The 22195-nt window shown below is 37.3% G+C and overlaps 1 protein-coding gene across 1 annotated transcript in view; it reads left to right on the top strand.

Annotated features, from left to right (window-relative positions):
- Positions 1 to 22195, top strand: part of CDAN1 (codanin 1) — a 37532-nt gene that overhangs the window by 4360 nt on the left and 10977 nt on the right. The window contains exons 2-18 of the mRNA XM_083374110.1: positions 1693 to 2378; positions 6751 to 6963; positions 7987 to 8180; positions 10634 to 10753; positions 11730 to 11808; positions 12438 to 12558; positions 13680 to 13789; positions 14008 to 14097; positions 14862 to 14937; positions 15100 to 15308; positions 16867 to 16978; positions 17877 to 18020; positions 18876 to 19042; positions 19674 to 19755; positions 19872 to 19961; positions 20151 to 20205; positions 21387 to 21520. Coding sequence (XP_083230236.1) covers positions 1693 to 2378; positions 6751 to 6963; positions 7987 to 8180; positions 10634 to 10753; positions 11730 to 11808; positions 12438 to 12558; positions 13680 to 13789; positions 14008 to 14097; positions 14862 to 14937; positions 15100 to 15308; positions 16867 to 16978; positions 17877 to 18020; positions 18876 to 19042; positions 19674 to 19755; positions 19872 to 19961; positions 20151 to 20205; positions 21387 to 21520 — 2682 coding nt within the window. The remainder of the gene's footprint in view (positions 1 to 1692; positions 2379 to 6750; positions 6964 to 7986; positions 8181 to 10633; positions 10754 to 11729; positions 11809 to 12437; positions 12559 to 13679; positions 13790 to 14007; positions 14098 to 14861; positions 14938 to 15099; positions 15309 to 16866; positions 16979 to 17876; positions 18021 to 18875; positions 19043 to 19673; positions 19756 to 19871; positions 19962 to 20150; positions 20206 to 21386; positions 21521 to 22195) is intronic.

Genomic DNA, 22195 nt, shown 5'->3' with positions numbered 1-22195 from the left:
AAGATGTTGCTCAGTAATTCCTACACTGTCATCAATGAGTTCTGCTAGAAAATTGATTCATGGCGGTTTTATCCAGTTTTTGCCCCCTTTAGGGGGAGAGTATTTCTGAATGTAATTCTGCTCTGAGTACGGATGTCAGTAAAAAGGAATAAGGGTAAATGTCATTGATTTTTTTTCCCCCTCTGTCATTCCCAGAACTAGGACTTCTACTCTGTTAGGACTAACCATCTTTCTACAGGATATTAAAGAAATACATGGGAAAGTACATTTTGAGAGGAATTGACTAACATTACAACCACTTCCATTGTACCAGTTTCTTCACAGTTTAGAACAGTGGTCTCCAACCTTTCCGGCTTTGTGGACCTGCGCTGGTGGCGGGGAGATGGCTTTGCACACACGCCGCTTGCGCAAATGCAGCTTTGGGTGCTTGTCTCTAGCCCGCTGCTTGTGTGGCCCGATTCCCAATATGCAGCAGCCAGTACCAGACCCCAGACTGGGGGTTCAGACCCCTGATTTAGAAGTGTTTTGTGGATATAAGGAGCCCTTCTGTTTAAACAGGCAGATTCTGGATTAAATATATGGGTCACAAAGTATTAAGTTGGAATTCTTCATACTTGTAATGAGCAAGTATATGACTGTCTGTCTGCCCCTGCTTAGCCCCTCCTGCAGATGGAAATGGCTAAAATTACCAATGATTGACCATGGGAGGAAATAACCAGAACTTTTTAACCAAATCATTATTCCTATTTCCTCTGTAACAAGAGAACATCTGTAGCTAAGATTTATATTTATGGGGTGAATTAAAAGAGCAAGAAACTAGTATCCAGGTCAGAACCTAATGCTTAGTTTTCATTCTGGCTAGTTTAATGAAAATGTAATGAAAATTAAACATGTTCATATATGAAACCTAAATTCTCCAGAAAAAATAGAGATGCATTTGCAAAGGAAATGAGTATTCTGATTATAGAAGATTTAATAATACTGATAGAAACAGCCAAAACAAGCTTCTGGTGAAGCTTTTCTATGGCATTTTTACACATTGGAATCAAATCCATCTCAGACAGTTAGTAATATCATCTACCTGCAATCTTCTGAAGAAAAATCTGATATAAATTGAGATAAATACCTTATTATTGTTTTGCTGAGTTCCACACATCTCTACTTCTTTAGAGTAGAAAACAATTTTGCTGTAATAGTGAAGGAAGAAAACAAAGTCTTGATTCTCACACTTATCAAAAGGAGAAAAACTGCTGGTGGAAGTCACTGTGGTAAACAAAATGTCCAACAGATGAAACTCTTCAAAGAACTTTGAGGCATTGTTTACCTTATTTATTTTAAATAAATATCTGAGCATATATGAGATGATGCTTTTCCAAATTGGCAATTGAATGCCAAAATTTTAAAAAATGTATGTTGATAGAACAATATACATATATATGTGGCCCTCTGCTAATTTGGCAAACAACATGAGATGAGATTATCATTTAATAAATGATATGCTAAATATCTGATTTCTGGTTTTAAATTACCTGAGGGATTCGGTTTTGAAATTGTTTCATTTTGCTTTGTATGCTTATAACAAATTCATAACTGAGCTCATTCTTGTAAAAAATTACATAGTGTCACGCTTGTCTGAAGAATAATTCAGATTAAAATAAATCAGTTGATGTTTATTATGATTTGTTTGTACAGGACCCTCCAATTCACCCCAAACTAGTTGTCCTTAATTTGCTTCAAAAAGACTTTGTTCCTTTTTTGCTGAACTACATCAGGGAACAGACTAGTGAGATATTGACCCATGGACCAGCTACTCCTGCTAAAACTCCAAACTCCAAGATCTTGAGAAATTCTAATAGCTATAGGAACCAACGGACAGGATCTGAGAAAAAGTCCCACAACAGTAGCTGTCGAGGACAACTTTTCTTTGATATAGTTCCTACTGGCTTGCAGTCTCCAAATTCCAGTATTTCTGCTTCAGAATTGCACGGATCTTCAGCCGTTAATGGGTCAAGTGAACTGAATTCCAGTAATGATCTCTTAAATGTGGATCTCAGCACTAGCCCAAGTGTGGGTTCAAGCCCTATTTTTTCTCGCAGTGAGAGACGATCTGCTCAGAAAACAAACTTGGGGAGTTTTCTTGTTGCTGCCCCTGTAAGGAGAAGCAGAAGAAAAGGGAGCAATTGTACAAGCGGTTCTAGTCGGCCAATGGGACACGACCTAGGAAGAAACATGAATGATGAGGTAAAAAGTGAAAGTTCTTCATTGAGACAGAAGAAACTGAGTGAAATCAATCTTGTCTCCACTTGTTCACCATCTGACCAGCTTAACTTACATGACTTGGAGGAATTCCCACCCATGAGTGCTGCTGGAAAAATAAAGTAAGTCTCAGTTCTCAAATCTCCTTGGTAATTCTGATGAAAAGGAAATGGCCTGTTTCTGGGATGGCAAGATAACTTTGCAGGACTTGAAGCAAAGTTTTCTCTAATGTGATGCACTGCAGGATTCAGGATTCTCCTCTATGTTATTTAATGTCTATATGAATACTCAAATGCCGCTCAAATATATATGTACAGGTAGTCCTTGACTTACAACTAGTCATTTAATGACTTTCTGAAGTTGTAATGGCACTGGAAAAAGTGACATGATTGTTTTCACACTTGCAGTCATTGCAGCATACCCATGGTCATGTGATCAAAATTTGGGCGCTCCCAACTGGCCTGCATTTATGACAGATGCCCTGTCCCGGGGTCATGTGATCACCATTTGTAATCTTCCCAACCAGCTTCCTACCAGCTAAGTCAATGAGGGAACCCAGATTCGCTTAATGACCATATGATTCACTTAGCAATTTCAGTGATTTGCTTAAAAACTGTGGCAAAATATAGGGCAAAACTCACTTGCTTAGCAACGGAAATTTTGGGCTCAATTGTGGTTATAAATTGAGGACTACCTGTAGCCACGTCAGATTGAGTATGGGATGGAATCTGTCAAAAGTAAGTTTAGATTAAAATCCCTCCAAAATGAATTGCTGTATGTCAGCAAACACTCAGGAACAGGCTTATAGTTTTTCTGGAATGGAATCATACTCATGATCCAGTTCATGATCCAGCTGTCCTATTGGATTCACGGCTATTTCTTAAATAATATCTGGAGGTCATGACCAATGCCTCTTGCCCATCTTCAGCTGATGCACTAGTTACTATTCTAACTGGATCAGGATGCTTGGTGAAAGTAACACCCCTGCCCTGATCACTATTTGGTTTGATTACAGTAACACATTACATGGGCTATCTTTGTCAAGAACTGTAGCTCCTGCAGAACACAATGGCTACTCTGGCTTGCGTGTCAACCCTATGGCAGAGCTTACACCAATGATAAACTGCAGTGGTTATTAGTAGCTTTCAAAAACTGGTTCTGACTTACAAGGCCCATTATGGCACAGCACTACGTTACATCTTCCACCACTTTTCTAGGATTGAATCTATGTCCATCTGGTAAAAGATGTCTGGAGGGCCTGTTGGGGATGTGGAGCAGACAGCAGGTCTTTAAAGTTGCAAACTCCATGCTCTGGAATTCTGTATTCCCACAAGTCATGCAACTCCTCTTTCTCTTAACATTTTCTGAAGCTGTCAAGATTATTGACCTTAGCCAGTTGTTCTCTGGTGTTCATGTTGGGAGATTTCTTTTTTATTATTATTTATGTGATGCTTTACTCTGCTGCATGCTGCAGAATCTTTGATAAGCTCTGTTAAATTCATAAATTAACTTTCCATGATCTGGGTGGACCATCTCTCAGAATTTTCACCAATGACTGTACTTTCTAGAAAAGGAAATCAGTGTCTTTACACATTTACACCAATTTTGTGTAAATGTGATCTAAAATTGTGCAAATAATGCAAACTCAAGTAACTGTTGAAGGGTCACATACAACACTGCAAACACTAGGCAATGCTAGATTAAGCAATACAGAGCCTGAGAAATGCAGAGGTCAATTTTCAGGTTTCCTAGTTATAGGGCTAGAATACTTAGCCAATTAACTTATCTTACTCTTATACAATGGTGTTCAGCTGCCAACAAAAAGCCTTTGTTGCTTAACATATTGCACCTTACCTGGAAGGAGCTGCTGTCTTTGGCAAGCAGAATGGCTATTAGTACGGAAAGTTTTTTGCCCCAGACGAGCAGTGATTAAAATTTCTTTGCAATTTTGCACGTGTAAAAGCTCTGATTTTTCTTTCCATAGGCATTTATAATAATGTAATTACTGGCCTTAGTAGCTCCTACAAAGACAGATATTCCTTCTTTTCCCTACCTCCATGGGGAATGAGGGCTCTTATGCAGAAAGCATATAAAGAAGCTTAATTTCACAGCTTTTCTTTATATGTCCAAACATGGAATGAAAGTAATATAGCTAAAAATGGCCAGAGCCTGTTAAACTCATTTCATAGACTTGCAAAGATAAAGCGGTATAAACACATCTGATTAGCAGTACCTTTCTTCTATCCCAGGGGTAGGCAACTTCGGCTCTTTTATGACTCATGGACTTCAACTGAGCCAGCTATGCTGACTCAGGAATTCTGGGAGTTGAAGTCCATGGGTCATAAAAGAGCCGAGGTTGCCTATCCCTGTCCTATCCAAACACCTTTTCTCACTTCCAGACTTATGTTGGTTATTTGGCTTCAGTGTCCTTACAAATGCTAAGATTTTAAATGGCCTTTTCCTTCTCTAGAACTTTGCTTTGCTTCAGGTGACTGTGTTTAATAGATGCTCAATTTAACAGCTAAAGCGAAAATATTGATCAGATTTCTATGATATTACATGGAATATTATATCCTTTTATATAAAATCTATTCAGTTAACAAAATTATTTCTTGATACGTATACATATTTGATAGGGACGTGGTGGCTTAGTGGGTTAGGACGCTGAGGTTGTCGACCAGATGGTTGGCAGTTTGGTGGGGCAAATCCCGAGTGCCGTGTAACAGAGTGAGCGCCTGTTACTCGTCCCGGCTTCTGCCAACCTAGCAGTTCAAAGGCACATAAAAATGCAAGTAGAAAAATAGGGACCACTACGGTGGGAAGGTAACAGTGTTCCGTGTGCCTTTGGCGTCTAGTCATGCCGGCCACATGACCACGGAGACGTCCTCGGACAAGCGCTGGCTCTTCGGCTTTGAAACGGAGATGAGCACCAGCCCCTAGAGTTGGAAACGACTAGCACGCATGTGCGGGGGAACCTTTTACCTTTACCTATACATATTTGATAGAATAATATAGAACAATGTTTCTCAATCTTGGGAATTTTAAGATGTGCGGACCTCAGTTCCCAGAATTCCTCAGCAAGCTGGCTGACTGTGGATTTTTGGGAGTTGGAATCTACCATCTTGAAGTTCCCAAGGTTGAGAAACACTGGTATAGAGTTTAGGGTATTGGACCACGATAAAGAAGATCTAGATTAAAATTAACCCTCCACAATGGAAGTTCTATGAATTACTTCGGGCTTGCAGACTCTTGGGCTTGTCATGGAAAAAATATTGAAGGGAAAAGTGCTGACTACACTAGCTTGAGTTTTTGGAAGGTAATGCATTAATTTATTGAATAAATAAATATATTAAATATTGAGTATTTTGCAAGTTGCCAGTAGATGGCTACAGAATATCGTAGATTTGGATTATTTGGATGAAAAAGGAAACTTTCAAGGGACTACAGCAATATCTATTATGAAATCTTACTGTTCTTGGAGTTTTGTATTGTAGAAAAAAGATGAGTAAGGAAGAATGCAATTAAAGTAGAGAAAATAATGCATGCTATTGAAAAAGGGAATACTGAAACCAACATTTTTCACCATCTACAAAATACAAGAATCCTATGTAACCAATAAAGTTGCATTATGATAGATTTGGCATAGATAAAAAGTATTTCTTCACAGATCTGTATTTGTTCTTCACAGAACAAAAAAAATTGCAACTATAATACGTAGCAAACATATTTATTAAGAATATATTCTATTTCCAGTATCAGAAGCAATATATATATATATATATATATATATATATATATATATATATATATATATACATATATATACATATATATACATATATATACATATATATACATATATATATATATATATATATATATATATATATATATATATATATATATATATATATACATATATATTAGTTTCAGTTTCTTCAGAATGGAGAAAAAGAAAAAGAAAAAAAATACTATTGTACCCATAGTAAAAAAAAGCCTTTGGGCGGGGTGTATGTGTTTAGTTTTCTTAAGAGCCTTGGTGGAGCAGTGGGCTAATGCCTCCTTAAGTAACACCAGCTGCCTGCAATTAGTGCAGGTTCGAGTCTCACCAGGCTCAAGGTTGACTCAGCCTTCCATCCTTCCCAGGTAGGTAAAATGAGGACTCAGATTGTTGGGGGCAATTAAGCTGACTTTGTAATAATGCCGCTTGGGGTGTGTGAAAGCCCCAATAAGCAGGGATATACATAGAATGAAGGCTACTGCTAAGCTTGTAAGCCGCCCTGAGTCTTCGGAGAAGGGCGGGATATAAATGGAATTAAAATAAAAATAAAAATAAATAAAAATATCCTATTCACATATTCCTCAAAAGCTTATTAGTCACTGGGAAAGAATATTGTATTATTAGAACCTTGGCTTGAACCATCAGGTATCTTCTTTTTTCTTAAATATTGAAAGGTTTACTGTCTCTTGAACAGATTTTCTCTTTGGCTTTAGCAAAACCAAACCATCAAGAAGAATCAATCCGACTCCTGTGAGTACTGAGAGAACTCTGTCCAAGCCCAAAATGTGTTTCACTTCTACACCTGTTGGCAGTTCTCAAGTTCAGTCGGGAGCAAGTTCTGAGAACCTTACTAATTCTCAGGGGATGAACTTAACTTCTATTACAGGAAGTCTTCAGGAAGAAAGAGAGATGTTGAAGAAAGAAAGGTAATAGAATTTGTGATCTGGTGCCCAAGAGGGAGAGAGAGAGAGAGAGAGATGCACTATGTGCTGAGAGTGTGATTTCAGGCATTTCTTAACGGAATGGGACAACCCGTTGCGGCAAACTCGCCAGGGCCAACTCACTGCCAGACCACTTGACATGGCCAACTCTCCACAGGACAACTCACTGCAGGATTATTCAACAGATCAATTTAATTATTTAAAATAATTTTTAAAATATTTTAATTTTTGTCATTCTCATTTGATTTGGTCCCTCCTTTGGCATCCTTTCTTTAATAATTCTAACCCACTATTTCTTCGATATTACTGTAACTCTTGTCCCATGGCAAGTTACACACACCCCCCGTCGAGGTGGCCGTGGCGAGTTGGCCATGGTGAGTTGCTGTAAGCCCATTTCTTAAAGAAGTAGAACATCTTACATATGTTTAAAATGACTTCTCCATTGCATTTAATAGAGATGTGATTTACAAGTTCAAAATATTTTCCTTGGTGTTTTTTAGATTTGTAAGTAACTGGGTTTATTTCCAGATTTGGTCCATAGTATTATATAAACAGATCCTGAAGCTAAAACTCAAATACTTTGGCCACCTAATGAGAAGGAAGGACTCACTGAAGAAGAGCCTAATGCTGGGAAAGATTGAGGGCAATAGAAGAAGGGGACGACAGAGAATGAGGTGGCTGGATGGAGTCACTGAAGCAGTAGGCGTGAGCTTAAATGGGCTCCAGAAGATGGTAGAGGACAGGAAGGCCTGGAGAAACGTTGTCCATAGGGTTGCAATGGGTCGGACACGACTTTGCAGCTAACAACAATAGCATTATATAAACATACTGTTTACAAATACAGTAGGAAAGTGCAGTAGAAGTATTAAGAAGTTTCTTAAAAGACTGCATTTTTTTAACTTCTGAATAAGTGTCTGAAATAATCTAGCAGATGTAGTAGAGAAGGTAATCTTTTAGCATTTTTATGATTTTTAATTCTTTGGCCATTTACTCTTTTTTGTATTACAGATCTAAATTATTGCATCACACGTCTTCCTCTATAAGTTTATCTCTGGATTCTGGCACACCCACTAAATCTAATGTTGGTTGGAATGTGTATCTCCAAACTGAAAACCAGTCAGTAACCTCTGCTGATGTCAACAAAGTTACTTATAGAAAACAGCTGGAACACCTGGCTGAGCTTTATTCCATTTGCATAGCAGGTAGCAAAATTGAAACAGATAACACTGGGAATTTCTATTGATTTGAGAGAATAATAAGAATGATATGTGCACATAAATTTAGTAGAAATGAAATTTCAAATGAATCTTGCTTTGAAAAAATCAGTAACTGATAGAGTATAATACTGTTCTTATAGCAAACTTTTAGGAAAAAAACACCTATTATACATCACCCTATTAATGATAAACATATTCAGAAAGCCGAGAAATCAAATTCTGCACAATTTAGTTTCTTTTACTTACCGGTAATTTATACAAATTATATACAGTACATTGACTGTCACTACTGCAGGCAGTGCTCAACTTATTTATTTATTAAATTTATTTGCTGCCTAACTCACTCCTGCGACTCTGGGTAGCTTGTGACCATTCTTTCAGCAACTGTTTGAAGTTATGATGGTGCTGAATGAATGGTGGTTACGACTAGTCCTTGAAGTTCTGGCTTTGCTATGCTGCCATTCCACCCTCATATGCTTTCCTTGAGCTTTGCCACATCCCCACTGCTACTCACGCAGTCCAGTGGTCCCTTGCCACACCTCCCTTGCCACTTGTGCACCCTTGAGGATCCTCCGGAAGCCATGCCTCCCTCCCATCCCCACGCAATCTGCCCAAGCCTTGTCATACTTGCTCCACATCCCCGTGCACCCCTTGATCCTATCTTTGCCCAGCAACCAGCCCAAGCCTCACTGCGCTCATGCCGCCCCTTCAAGCTGCCCATGCACCTGTGAATGCCCTGTGCGCAAGCAAGCTAGCAGGAAGTAAATGGCTGCTGCCTGGTAGGAGACACCAGGCAGCAGCCATTTACTTCCTCCTGACTTGCAAGTCACTTGGGACTTGCAGCTTCTACCGACTTTGAATGTGGGAAACCAGCAGGAAGTTGCAAGGAGAACCTCATCTAATGACCACTGTAGTTTAGTTAACGACAGCAATTGGGATTGCAGGGATTGGTGTCGTAATTTGAGGACTACCTGTAATAAATCTTGGCTTATGAACAACAGTAGTTAAGCCAAATGCAAACCAATTATATTGTTGCATGTTGTTTACACTAGAACAGGGGACTTCAAACTTGGCCCTTTTATGACTTGTGGACTTCAACTCCCAGAATTCCTCAGCCAGCATGCCTAGCTGAGGAATTCTGGGAGTTGAAGTCCACAAGTCATAAAAGGGCCAAGTTTGAAGACCCCTACATTAGAATACTATATTAAGTCATAATGTGCCTGGAAGGTTTTATCTTAGCATATTATGTGATATTTTGGTCTATTAGGTATGGTTTAGTATTTATACAAAACAGAGTGTTTATGTACAGTAATTGTCATTCTGTTCGACAGGGAAAGTTAGTACCGAAACTTTGCTCAATAAGAATGAAAAATTCTGATTAATCCAAGTCATGGATTAATCATATCATGCCTGAATTATTACAGACGATAGCGTTATGCTAAAATGACTTCTTAGAATGTCTGATTGTATAACACATTTTTCAGCTTGCAAAAAGGCTTTGGAGGAAGACAGGCCTTAGGTTAACGCAGGGAACTATTTTATGAATGGCTGTGTTCCCTTGAGGCTAGTTTCTTGGGAGTGGTATCCAGCCAGAGCTGAATGGGGATAGTCATTTTCTTTTCAAGATACTTCTTTTTCTCCTCTTCCAGTTTCTTATGCAGGGGGCAGCTTCTGAAACTATCATAGGTTACTAGCCATTTGAATTAGGCAAGTGCGAGCCCTTAATATTTTGGTGTAAAACAATGTAAAAATAATAAAAACAAACTTTTCCCCCCCCTGAAAGTCACATCAGTCCGTTAAAGCAGTTTCTTTTATTAGATAAAACCAATAAACCCTAACATCTAACTTTAAATTTAGTTTTAGCTATTTTGATCAGTGTCTTGAAAGGCATTCTATGTTGCTTCTTTTTAAAATATAAAAGTTTTTTTTATCTAAACACAGGTTGATATGATTGTACATTTCTTTAAAATACAGGTAGTCCTTGACTTATTTTGTGACTGTTTAAAGTTACAGCTGCACTGAAAAAAGTAACTTATGGCCAGTTTTTACACTTAACGACCATTGCAGTATCCCCACATGATACTGATCACATGATCAAAATTTGGATAGTAGGCAACTGACTCATATTTTATGATGGTTGCAGCGTCCTGGGGTCATGTGATCACCTTTTGTGACCTTCTGACAAGCAAAGTCAGTGGGGGAAGCCAGATTCACTTAACAACCGTGTTATTAACTTAAGAATTGTAGCGATTCACTTAATGACTGTGGCTAGAAATGTTGTAAAATGGGACAAAATTCACTTAACAAATGTCTCACTTAGCAACATAAATTTTGGGCTCAATTGTGGTTGTACGTCGAGGACTACCTGGTAATGGACACCAGAGGGAACCTTTTGAATGACTGCTATTCTTGTTTACTTTCTTTTCTTTTTTTTGCAGAAAACCTGGTGCCAAATATCTTCTCAGAGCTTTTCTTTGTATTGCAGCTGCTAACAGCAAAGGGAACTTCCTTTACGGAAGACAGGGAGAGTGACTTGGGATTTATGGAACAGAATACAGGTCAGACCTGAAATGAGAATCCTTGGACGTTATACATAATGTGCATATTATAGCACATACGATAGTGAACAATGTTAGAAGAATTTTACTATAGAAAATAAGGGATATTGGAAAAGTTTCATTTAAGGAGACAGAACAATTTGTTTTTAGCTTAAATATTGCTCATTATGATGCCGCAGAAGTTATAGCTTCTCACTGTATCTAAGAAACTGAGAAATTATGATTAAGGTCTTACTAGGTGTGTTATAGGGACACGGTGGCTCAGTGGGTTAGGACACTGAGCTTGTCAATCAGAAGATCGGCAGTTTAGTGGGTCGAATCCCGAGTGCCGCGTAACAGAGTGAGCGCCTGTTACTCGTCCCAGCTTCTGCCAACCTAGCAGTTCGAAAGCACGTAAAAATGCAAGTAGAAAAATAGGGACCACTACGGTGGGAAGGTAACAGCGTTCTGTGCACCTCTGGCGTCTAGTCATGCCGGCCACATGACCACGGAGACGTCCTCGGACAAGCGCTGGCTCTTCGGCTTTGAAACGGAGATGAGCACCGGCCCCTAGAGTCGGAAACGACTAGCACGCATGTGCAGGGGAACCTTTACCTTTACCTTTAGGCGTGTTATGTTGCATGTAGCTTTCAACTATGGTTTAACATGCATTGTTTGAAAATCATTAACCCTAGCTTCCCAATACATATATAATAGGAAGCCATGTTTAACATCTAGATTTCTGGCTTATTTCCTCATTAGGGCAACAAGAGTATTTAAATAAAAATTCTTTGCAGCTGGTATTATAAATGTTACAAAGCTCTTCTCAGCTACCCCCTGAGAAGAGCAATATAACATTGTGTAATTCCTTTGGTAGTTATTCCTCCTAGGTGTTCAAGGTAAATGGCAGTCCTGGAAGGAGTGTTCTTGACCAGACTGAATTCTGTGGAATGAATTCCCTCAAGTGCTTTTTCTTTCTTTCCTATTTTGTTTACAGATTTGATTGAGAGGCAGTACTTTCACAGTATACACAACTGTGTTTATTTTGCTGCACAAGTTTTGGATTATCAATTTGAGTAAGTGCAATGATTTGGCTGCTTTCATAAGAAAGCAGACACTCCCACACCTGGTTTTCATTTCAAACTGTTAGTAGGCTGCCTAGGCTTTCCTAATATTTTGATTATGTATTTATTTAACATAAATGTATCCCTTTATATCACACAACTCTGGGCAGTGTACAAGGGTCACAACAGCAATCTTAGCATATAAACAGCTCACAGCTATAAAAAAATAATAATCCAGAAGAGAGGAAAGATAGCTATTGTTCTTTCTCCCTTGGCATCAAAGCCCCAATTAGAAGGTTTTCAGAAGCTTTCTAAAACTCACAAGGGCAGGATGTTGGTTACTCCCGGCATAGATTAGGTCGTTGTTTTCCAACCTTGGCAATGTTTAGACGGCTGGACTTCATCTCCCAGAATTCCCCAGCCAGCATGGCTGGCTGGGGAATTCTGGGAGTTGAAGTCCAGTTGTCTTAACATTGCCAAGGTTGGGAAACTCTGGATTAGGTGAATGGGTGACAAAGCTCGGAATACAGACGGTCAGTGGAGGATATAAAGAGTAACAACGCAGTGGAATTCATCCTCTTTGCATTTAAATATAATATCACAATGTGCTTTTTTGTTGTTGACTGCTGTTGTCTTGGCAGAATTGTTTCTCATTTAGAGAAAGGGACCCTGAAGCTCCTTGCCGAGAATGACCGAATTGCATCTTTTTCCTTTGGCTTGCATGAGAGGCTAACGGCAGCCTATGAAAACACAACAGCCAAGGTAATACCAAGCAAATAGGCTTTGAAAAATTTCTTGGAAATTAGTTCCTGAAGACAAAAAAGATTGCTTCTTCAATATCCTTGTTATTGTTGGTAGTGCCTGTGTTGTTTAATTTCTTGAAATATTTTTGTGCCATGTAAGTGGCAGTTACAATTAACTGAAGAATAACAGAATACAGTAGCTATAAGAGCAGCACATTTTGTAGTTTAGGGTGCTTAAAATTTGTCCTCCGATTGCACTGCTACAAGTTAACAACAATAAGAACAACTTTATTGTCACTTTGAATGTACACCAATCAGCATACATCAAGATGCAATTTCGTTGCATACAGCTCTCAAAGGGCCACCACCTCCGATATACACTCCTTGTTCGTGGCTTCCCGTTGAAGTTTCAGATCGTCCATTTTAATCTCTAGGGAGCGAACGATGGCAAAGAGGACAGATGGAAACAGCTCCGTGTGGATTAGCCCTCAAATTAAATTGTTAGATGTTTTGTGCCAGCCATGGCAGTTCTCCAAAAAGGTCATCAGATGGGAGCAAAGAGGCTTCTTTGCTCCCACTGGTGGGTCAGGGGTCCCCGGCCCCTGCAGCCCCATTGGCGAGAGAGTTTTATGGTAAGGAAGGGGCCGAGACCCCCCCATAAATACCTCTGCTCAAGGGGCTGCTCTCTGCTTGCTCTCTGTTCTCTTTGTTCTTTCTTCTGCTTGCTTGCTCGCCTATCCACGAGCTCAACCCAGGCACGGATGCCTCCATGCCAGGGAACTCTTTCTATTTACTTTATCGTTAAATAAAGCTTTGAATGATTGCATCCCTGCGTGATGCCTTTTACTTGGAAGCACCTTAACGAATCATCGACCTCGTGAGACCATCTCACATAAATTGTATTCCTGCACGACAACTTCGCCTCCTTTCCTTTTCCTGATCCTGACTCTTCCACCTTTTCCTTAAAGAGGACTTGCTTCTTTTCGCCCCTGAAATTATGTTTTAGCAATGAATCTAAGTCATAGTAAAGAGAACAGATTGCAATTCCAACTTTTAAGGCTTGTTTCTGGATTCTTGGCTTAGAGAGAAGTGCATATTGGAATGGAGAACTGCTTACTTACCATTATGTGCCATTAACAGGTTTCTCTCTGGTTGCCTTCATGTGTGCAGTCAGTTTCCTTTCAACCAGAAACCGACAATCGATCTAACTTTTCCAGTGATAAGGCATTCCATATATTCAAGAAGCAAAGGTAAGAACTCTTTGTTTCTCTTCATCGGAGGCTACAGTAATAATAAACGTAATTAAAAAATAATTAACAAGTGGTAAAATTGCTAAATTTGAACATACGAACATTTGTTTACAAGAGAATAACTTCTTATGGAACTTATATGCAGGTAGAATAATATAACAAATTGTGATAATTGTATTTTCAGATATTGACATTAATATGTTTACCTCGTTCAATAGAGATATTTTTTATGAACTGCTGCGTGAATGGGAAGATAACTTTGAAAAAACAGGTTGGGATTTTGAGAAATGTCTAGGAGATAGGATCAGGTAAGAGCTTTTAATTCAACAATTGAATCAGGATAATTTACAAAAATAGCTATAAGGATAATTAGAAAAGAGTCCTTGTACTTCTTTATAGTCCAGTAGGTGATAACTAGTGATTATTTTGGAAAGCGTTGGAGAATATCTGATCAAATAATAACTACCAAGATTTACAAGAAATCCCTAGATATGTAACAAATTCATATGGTTTGAAATTATAAGGTCATATAACTTGTAAGAAGCAAAGAATCACCCATATTTTTGATAATGAGAACAAATGAAATGTAGTCATGTATTAAGAATTTGTTAAAGAAGAGATTTAAATATGAGGGAGGAGAATCCATTTCTTCACCAGTGGGGGATTGCATTGGAACATGGACACTACTGTAATTCGGTCCTGGTTAATACAGAGCAAAAAAAATTGGCTCTTTCTCTTTTTGTGACTTTATTCGATGGAGTATAAATATTAAAATACATTTAGAAAAGTTGTAGGAGGCTTATCAAGTCCCTCTCCCCCCACCCAAAGTGGAATACATTGCAGTACTTCAGTTTTCTGAAAATAACTCTCATCCACAGAAAGAGTGAGTGACTGACCTAAGGTCACCAAGTGAGCTTCCAGGATGGGGTGGAGTGGGGGGAGGGAACAAGAACCAATATTTCATAGTTGCAAATTACTCAAGTTATTTAGAGATTTTCTTAGTACCCGTAGGGATTCTAAAATAGTAATTCCTGATTTATTTATAATAACTCACTTGTTTCCTGTTTTGCAGAGTTATGATGGCGCATCTTTCAGTAGCTTGTAACTATAGTCACTTTGCCCGGCTCTTTCAGAAACAACTTCTTCAGGTAGGTTTGTGGTTGCATTTTTTTTAATAAATAAAGATGGTTTGCTTTGTAATAGCAAGATATTTATGATAACTAAACTTTTCTATGGTTGTGGGGTCCTTTGTGTTCTCTGAGCAAAATATTGTTCTTCTATCTCCTTATTTTTTTCCTTCTGTTTCAAAGATGTGTAAAGGACCAGTTGGTGGAGGCACAAGTTGGGGAGATACCCCAGACCAGGATGTCCTTAACATGTTAGGTCCAGATAATCTGAACCGACTGAAGAGGCTGCAAGAGAGATTTCTTGTTCCTCAGAGCATCAGAGGACCTTGTCCTCCTCCTTCGTTCCCAGGATGCCAACAGTTTTTCCGGGACTTCATCCTCAGTGCAGGAAGGTGAGCTGCTTTTGCCACTTAACTGAAGCTGTGTATTACCAAGCAAAAGCATTTAATAGTTTTGCATTTGGTTCGGGCAAGTTTTTTAAGTGTGCAACACAGTGTGCCTAGGAGGAATCCCCAAAGGAAATTTGTGCATAAACTATTCTGGCGTTCCCATTTCTTAACCTGTTTATTGGCTTTATTAGTAGAATGATTACAAGGGAGGCCAGAGAGATTTCATAATTCTTCAAAGCAAAATAAGATTGCATTGTTGTTCAATGTTATTGTGTGGTCTTATTGCTTACTTGAAGTTTGAAATAATGTATTTGGGCTAAGCTTTTTTATTTTTTTTACAATGGATATGGGCAATGTATAACAAAGGAATGTGAGAATAGCAAAACTGTATTCTGCAGTTTGAAGTGCATCTGTAATACCTGTCAAAAATGATTTTGCAGTATATGTCTACTATTGCTCTGGTAGGTCTCGGTGTTGCTCCGCTGTTGTTAAAATGATTTTTTTTCTCAAGAATATGCAACAGCATAAATGATTGACTCTTAACTAGGGAGCTTTCTCTCAAAATACACAAATGCAGGGTAGAGGATGTTGCTGTAGGTAACAAAAAATGAAGGTAAGGCCTATAGCTGGTAAGATTTAAAGAAAGTTTCATCCCCAACAGTAATAGATCAAAATCAGTAGGAAGATCTTGCTGCTTTTCAGAATATTAAAGAAGCTGATCTTTCCACTTTAAATCTTGAGACATCAAGAGGCTAATCTGAAAGTCTGAGAAAAATGGCAAATCCATAGTGCAGTTCTTTGACTATGAACAAAGTTCAGTTCAATAGATGGGAGCCATTTGTAACTGTAAGTAGACCCACTTTTAAAAATGGACTGCATTTGAGAGCACAAAGCTGAAATAAAGTGGTATGAATCAACCTAGAATGTGTTTTTTATTTTGATTCTATATGAAAACATATATCCCACATTTCAAAGAAAAGTCTTGGAAAAACTTATAATGATAACAAAAAGTATAATAACAGTGCGCAAAAAGAAAAAGCATTATCTGAAGTTGAAAAAAAAGCAAGACAAAAATATTTCAGATAGAAACTACTTTGCAGTAAAACAAGAAGTAAAACCTTTTCCCCTGTTTTCAGAATGATGTCATATTAAGCATTCACTTGGTTTTCCTAGAAAAAGAGATTGCTTGGTGGGTTGACTACTGGCTAAGATAGTTGAGTTAATTGGATTTTAAATATGTTCTTCACTGTATTAGCCATTTCAAATTTGGATTGTTCTCATAATGTCTGTTCATTGAGCCCTCTTGGTTGGTTGATCTGCTGCTTGTTTGCTTACTATTGATTTGCAAGATGAAAGTTGTTTGGATCTCAGGCACGCAGTTTGGTGATTATTGTTGTAAATATTTTTTTAAAAAATACTCTTGAGCTGTTACCATTTTGTTGTTGTTTTAATTTACTGTCAGCTGCCCAGAGTTGCAGAAGTGAGAAGGGCAACCATATAAATTGTTTAAATATATGCATACATTTAAATCTCATTCCCATCTTGATTTGTTTTTTGAAAGCTACCGATTTAATCAACACCTGGTAGACAGTTTGTGTATGCAGATACTTGAGCTGGACAGCTTTGCCTTGGTGGAACATGAACCCAGTGATGGAGAAGCAATGAGCGAACAGGTAGATCTCATCACGCAGTTAAAAACAATTCTATTTAAATACCTTTGTTGAGTCAGTTCTTTGGTTGTTTGAATGGAGTGCCTGCAATTCTTGTTAAAATAAGTAGAATAATGAGTATAACGATCACTGGAATGGCTCAGAATGCCTTGTTTTAATAGAAATGGGCTATGTGATGTTTGACCTTTTTTTTTGTAAATACAAATGCATTTCTTTGAGTGAAAAAAGAAAGCAGAATGTGGAGTTTATTTCAGCAGACGTAAGCTGTATGCATTTCTGTTGTAAAATGACAGTTTACAAATTCCCAAAGTATACCTGCTTCATTTTGGGTGTTGCTTTGTTGCCCATTCTCACTGGTAGCATTTATTCCTCAAAAAAATGTTATATTGTCAGACTTGATTTGAAGTTATAACTGCTTCGAATAGGTAGAAGACATAATTGAAAGGAATTTTTCCCCCAAGGTAACTATTGGTTCTCTTCAAGAAGACTGCAACTGCCTTGCTTTTTTGAAGGCCTCCAACAATGAGTGCAAAAAATGATGATTTTTAAACTTAAGTAGTTGGATGTCACGTACGTGCTTTGACTTATACAGTATGAAAGGCTCTCTTGATTTTGAGAAAAAAAAGAATCATTTTCAGTTGTCGCATCACATATTCAGTTACAGTGTTATGGTAGAACTGCACATCAAGAAGACTATTATTGAATCTTGCTTCTGAAATCTTATTAGGTCAGCCTTAACCAAGCCACATTCTCTCTGCCTCAATTCCCCATCTCCAGTAGGAGATGTGATTATAATGACTTATCTACATGTTGTGTGGAAAATAACAATGGCATTGTTGGTGGTGTTACTATCCTCTGCTGGATGACAATTGTAAGAAGTTTCACTCGTCTTTCATTTCAGGATGAAAAGAAGCATTTTGCCAGTGTTCTTATAAGCCTTCGACTCCTGGCTAAGTTTGTGGGATTCCTTGTCTTTCTCCCGTATCGCACATCAGAGCCAGCAACTGGAGATCTCTTGGAGTCAGCAATCACATTAAGGAACCACGTATGTAATCAGCTGTATTTATCTGCAGAAAGCACGCTATAAGAGAGGAGATTTTTTTTCAATTCTCCCGGCCACTAACCATTTGATATACATACTTAGATTGTTTCCAGATGTCTCAGATAACTAGCGTTTATAATATTAATACACTTTGTTTTGTTGTTATAGATTAAGGTCAGATTGTGTTAACTCTGATAGTGTAGGAGATGAGCAGGTTGTTCCTGAGGGTGGGGTCAAATGCATCAGCAGTTTGGAGTCACTATGCTCCCACAAGAGACCCAAGTCCAACCCTCTGTGAATTCCATTGATCCTTATTTGGCGCCAGTTTGGTTTGACCGTTAGTGATTAGATTCTTGTGTATAGGTAGCATGTAATAAACCTTTAATGCTTTGAACTCAAATCCTCTTGCTGATTGTTCATGCCTGACAGTACTGTCAGATAATATAGACGTATTAGCTTGGCAGAATGGAAAAGAAAAATTATTCCTTTATTGGTTAATACCGCCATGTCAAAAACTAGCACCTCTTCAGAATAGCTTCTATTTAATAAGATAACCTTGATCTGGAGATGCCTTCAAGCAAGCAAACCAAGAATTAATACAAAGACAGTGACAGAATTATATCCTAGATCATAATTAGCTAACTCATGCCCTCCAGATGTTTTGGACTTCTTCAAATTATTTTGAAATTTTTGGTAATTCTTTAACACAGTAAATTACCTATTAAAAATGACTGGGTAGCACCCCATGCCCCAAAACCCTCAAAATCCCATCACTTGTCGATTCTTTGTGATAAAATAAAACTAAGCTGGTTCAGGATAATATTTTCCCAATATGATATTTCTTTTCTTCCTTTCCAGGCCCATCCTGTACTGGACATTTTTAAGTTGTTGAGACAGTCCATTCAGAAACAGTGTATGGTCCTGACTGTACCATGGGTGGTTGAATTTCTTTCTCTCATGGATTATATTGCCCCATTACTTGACTACTATGAGAAAATATTTGCTCTGCTCTTGCAGCTATACAGGTAACAACACTTAGATGAGATTTGCTGAAAAGGAAATACATTTATGAAACACAGATTGGTAGTGTCCTGGTAAAACTTTTGTTGTGTCTAATAATAATAATAATAATAATAATAATAATAATAATAATAATAATAATAATAATAATAATAATAATAATAATAATAATAATAATTTTATTTATATACAATGGCAACTTCTTCATTTACAAAGTAGCTTAAGGCTTTATTTTACAATAGTTTTCTCAGTTTGGTGTTCTTTAGACCAGAGCGCTGATTGAAAATTGTGGTTCTTGTAGTACGAGATAGTAAGAGAAAATATTGGGGATGCTGATATACAGCTTTATAGCACTAAGCTAAACTTGCAATAGTCAGTGTAACATAATATCTTCTGTTTGTAATTTCTGCAGCTAAAAATGTTAATCCTTTTGTGAATGCATAGTGTATTAATGTACAATCTTCAAATAGTCTGATAGCCCTTTTTAAATCTAGTTGTTGATTTAATGCTGATTACTTTATAGCGTTAATGTTTTAAAATGTAAGAAAAAATATTTATTTAAAGAATAAAGGCATAAGAAGAAGAGGTCAAATTAATACAATCTAGTTTTTTTTATTTCTTCTCATTCTTTTATAGGTATCTGCTGCTTTCTGAAGATAAAAAGATGTGCTTCCTGAATAAGCTCCTGATCCTTGCAGTTTTAGGATGGCTTTTTCAAGTATGCTACTGTGTTTTTAGAATTTTTAGAAATAAGAGGCCTTTTCTAGCATTTCTAATATGAGCTTATGGACGTCTCCTCCCTGGAAAATTAACTGTTTAGGACTTGCATTCCAGGTGCCGACTGTTCCAGAAAACTTGTTCTTTGCTGGTGAAGTGAGATCAGAAGAATTGTCTTTGGAATCCGTAACCACAGTTCAGGCTCTGGTAAATTTGTGCATATAAGTACCTAGGCAGCATGTGTACACCCAGCAGATACACACTGGCTAATTGGCTAATGCAACTATCTGCATCATTTCTTGCATAGCAGTGATTTGCAGATGAAAGGCATTCTTTGGGTTTTTATATATCATTGGAAAGTGAATCTGTTATTTCTTTTTCCCCCCTATTTCTTAGGATTCTGTGCCTTTGGTTGATCAACAGTTGCTTTATACCTGTTGTCCTTATCTTGGTGAGTCTTTTACTTCAGAATATATTCTGTGGGAAAAACAAGTTCTGAAATTTTTTTCTCTATTTGGGATTGCAAATAATCTCAATGGAGAAGATTTAATTGCCTGACTAAAAATTATTACTTTCTGCAGCTGTACAGATATTGTATGGTATGGTATGGTATGGTATGGTATGGTATGGTATGGTATGGTATGGTATGGTATGGTATGGTATGGACCATATTATATTATATTATATTAATTATATTATATTATATTAATTATATATTATATTATATTAATTATATATTATATTATATTATATTATATTATATTATATTATATTATATTATATTATATTATATTATATTACCGTATATTATATTATATTACCGTATATTATATTATATTATATTATATTATATTATATTATATTATATTATATTATATTATATTATATTATATTATTATATTATATTATATTATATTATATTATATTATATTATATTATATTATATTATATTATATTACATTACATTAATTATATTATATTATATTATAATATTATAATATAATATAATATAATATAATATAATATAATATAATATAATATAATATAATATAATATAATATAATGTTATATTATTATATTATACTACATTCTTGGTTAATTATAATACCTTACTATAATATTGAATGTAAATACTATTCTCACCTTAACGTGTGATTCTTATACATTTCAAATACCTTGAAGGGTAAGAATGACTATATTTATGTCTACTACATCACATTTGTGTAATTTAAATACTTCCTGACTTGGAAACTCTTAAAAACACTGTTCTAAAGCAAGTAGTTGAAGTTAGAGTTTTATTTATAAAATTTATTGGCTGCTCATCTTACCACAGAGTAACCTTGAGTGGCATTTTTGTATTATGTATTAGGTCCATGAAGTTGGACGTGCACATATTGAACCTTCATCTAGTTGCATTCAAAGCCATGTATTCTGCTACTTGTTGAATTGTAAATCCCAAAACATAACGCTGAGCAGCATTGACCTTCCTTTAGAATTGTCTGTGGGATTTCTGTGCCTCCAGCTTCCTCCAGATGAAAAATCTGGATGAAGTCATCCTGAGGATGTGTTTTATATCACCACTGTCCATTTTATGCTCTTTGTCTAACATGTGTATTCATTCCTTTGCTGTAGGTGAGTTGAGGAAATTACTGTCTTCTTTTGTGTTGGGAAGTGGAGGAAAAAATGGTGGCTATATAAGAAAAATAACCCCAACTGCTACAGAGGCCTTAGCTCCAAAGCCTTCCCTCACTCAGCAAAAACTTCAGGTAAGAGGCATCCTATGCAAGATGCAAAATCCAATTTTATAGCAATATTAAGGATTACAGCAGAATCACTATGCATTGACAGAAGATACTTTAATGCAGCGATTAGGACTCCGCCTTGTGACTTTCCAGTTATGTGACCTTGAGCAGAACTGTCTTTAAGGGATTGGAATAAAATTCCAGAAGCCATACTCTGCATGCTTTCCGAACCTTGTTTATATGCCAGAGAAATTCTAAGTTGTGTTATAGTATCAGCTGAGGAACCAGGAATGTTAGTGCTTGTAAGCAAAGAGAAAAGGACTGAGCCTTGATTTTTCAGAAGTGATACTAAACTTCATTAGGCCAACAGAGTCGGCCTCCTCAGGGTGCCGTTGGCCAGGCAATGCCGTCTGGCGACCCCCAGAGAGAGAGCCTTCTCTGTGGGCGCGCCGACCCTCTGGAATGAACTGCTTCCGGAGCTGCGGACGGCCCCTGACCTTCGCTCTTTCCGCCGTGACCTGAAGACTTGGTTATTCCAACAAGTGTGTCTGGACTGACTATGTTTTTTAAATTTGGCTTTTATTGAGTTAAATTGTCATGTATCTATTACATTTATTGTTTAATTCTTTTTTAAATTTTGTATTCCGTTTCTTAAATTTTTTGTTGTGAGCCGCCCTGAGTCCTTAGGGAGAAGGGCGG

The sequence above is a fragment of the Vipera ursinii genome (genome assembly GCF_947247035.1).
Source record: "Vipera ursinii genome assembly, chromosome: 1".
Classification (NCBI taxonomy): domain Eukaryota; kingdom Metazoa; phylum Chordata; class Lepidosauria; order Squamata; family Viperidae; genus Vipera; species Vipera ursinii.
Note: the sequence above shows the minus strand (reverse complement) of the source record. Positions and strands in the feature narration are given on the sequence as shown.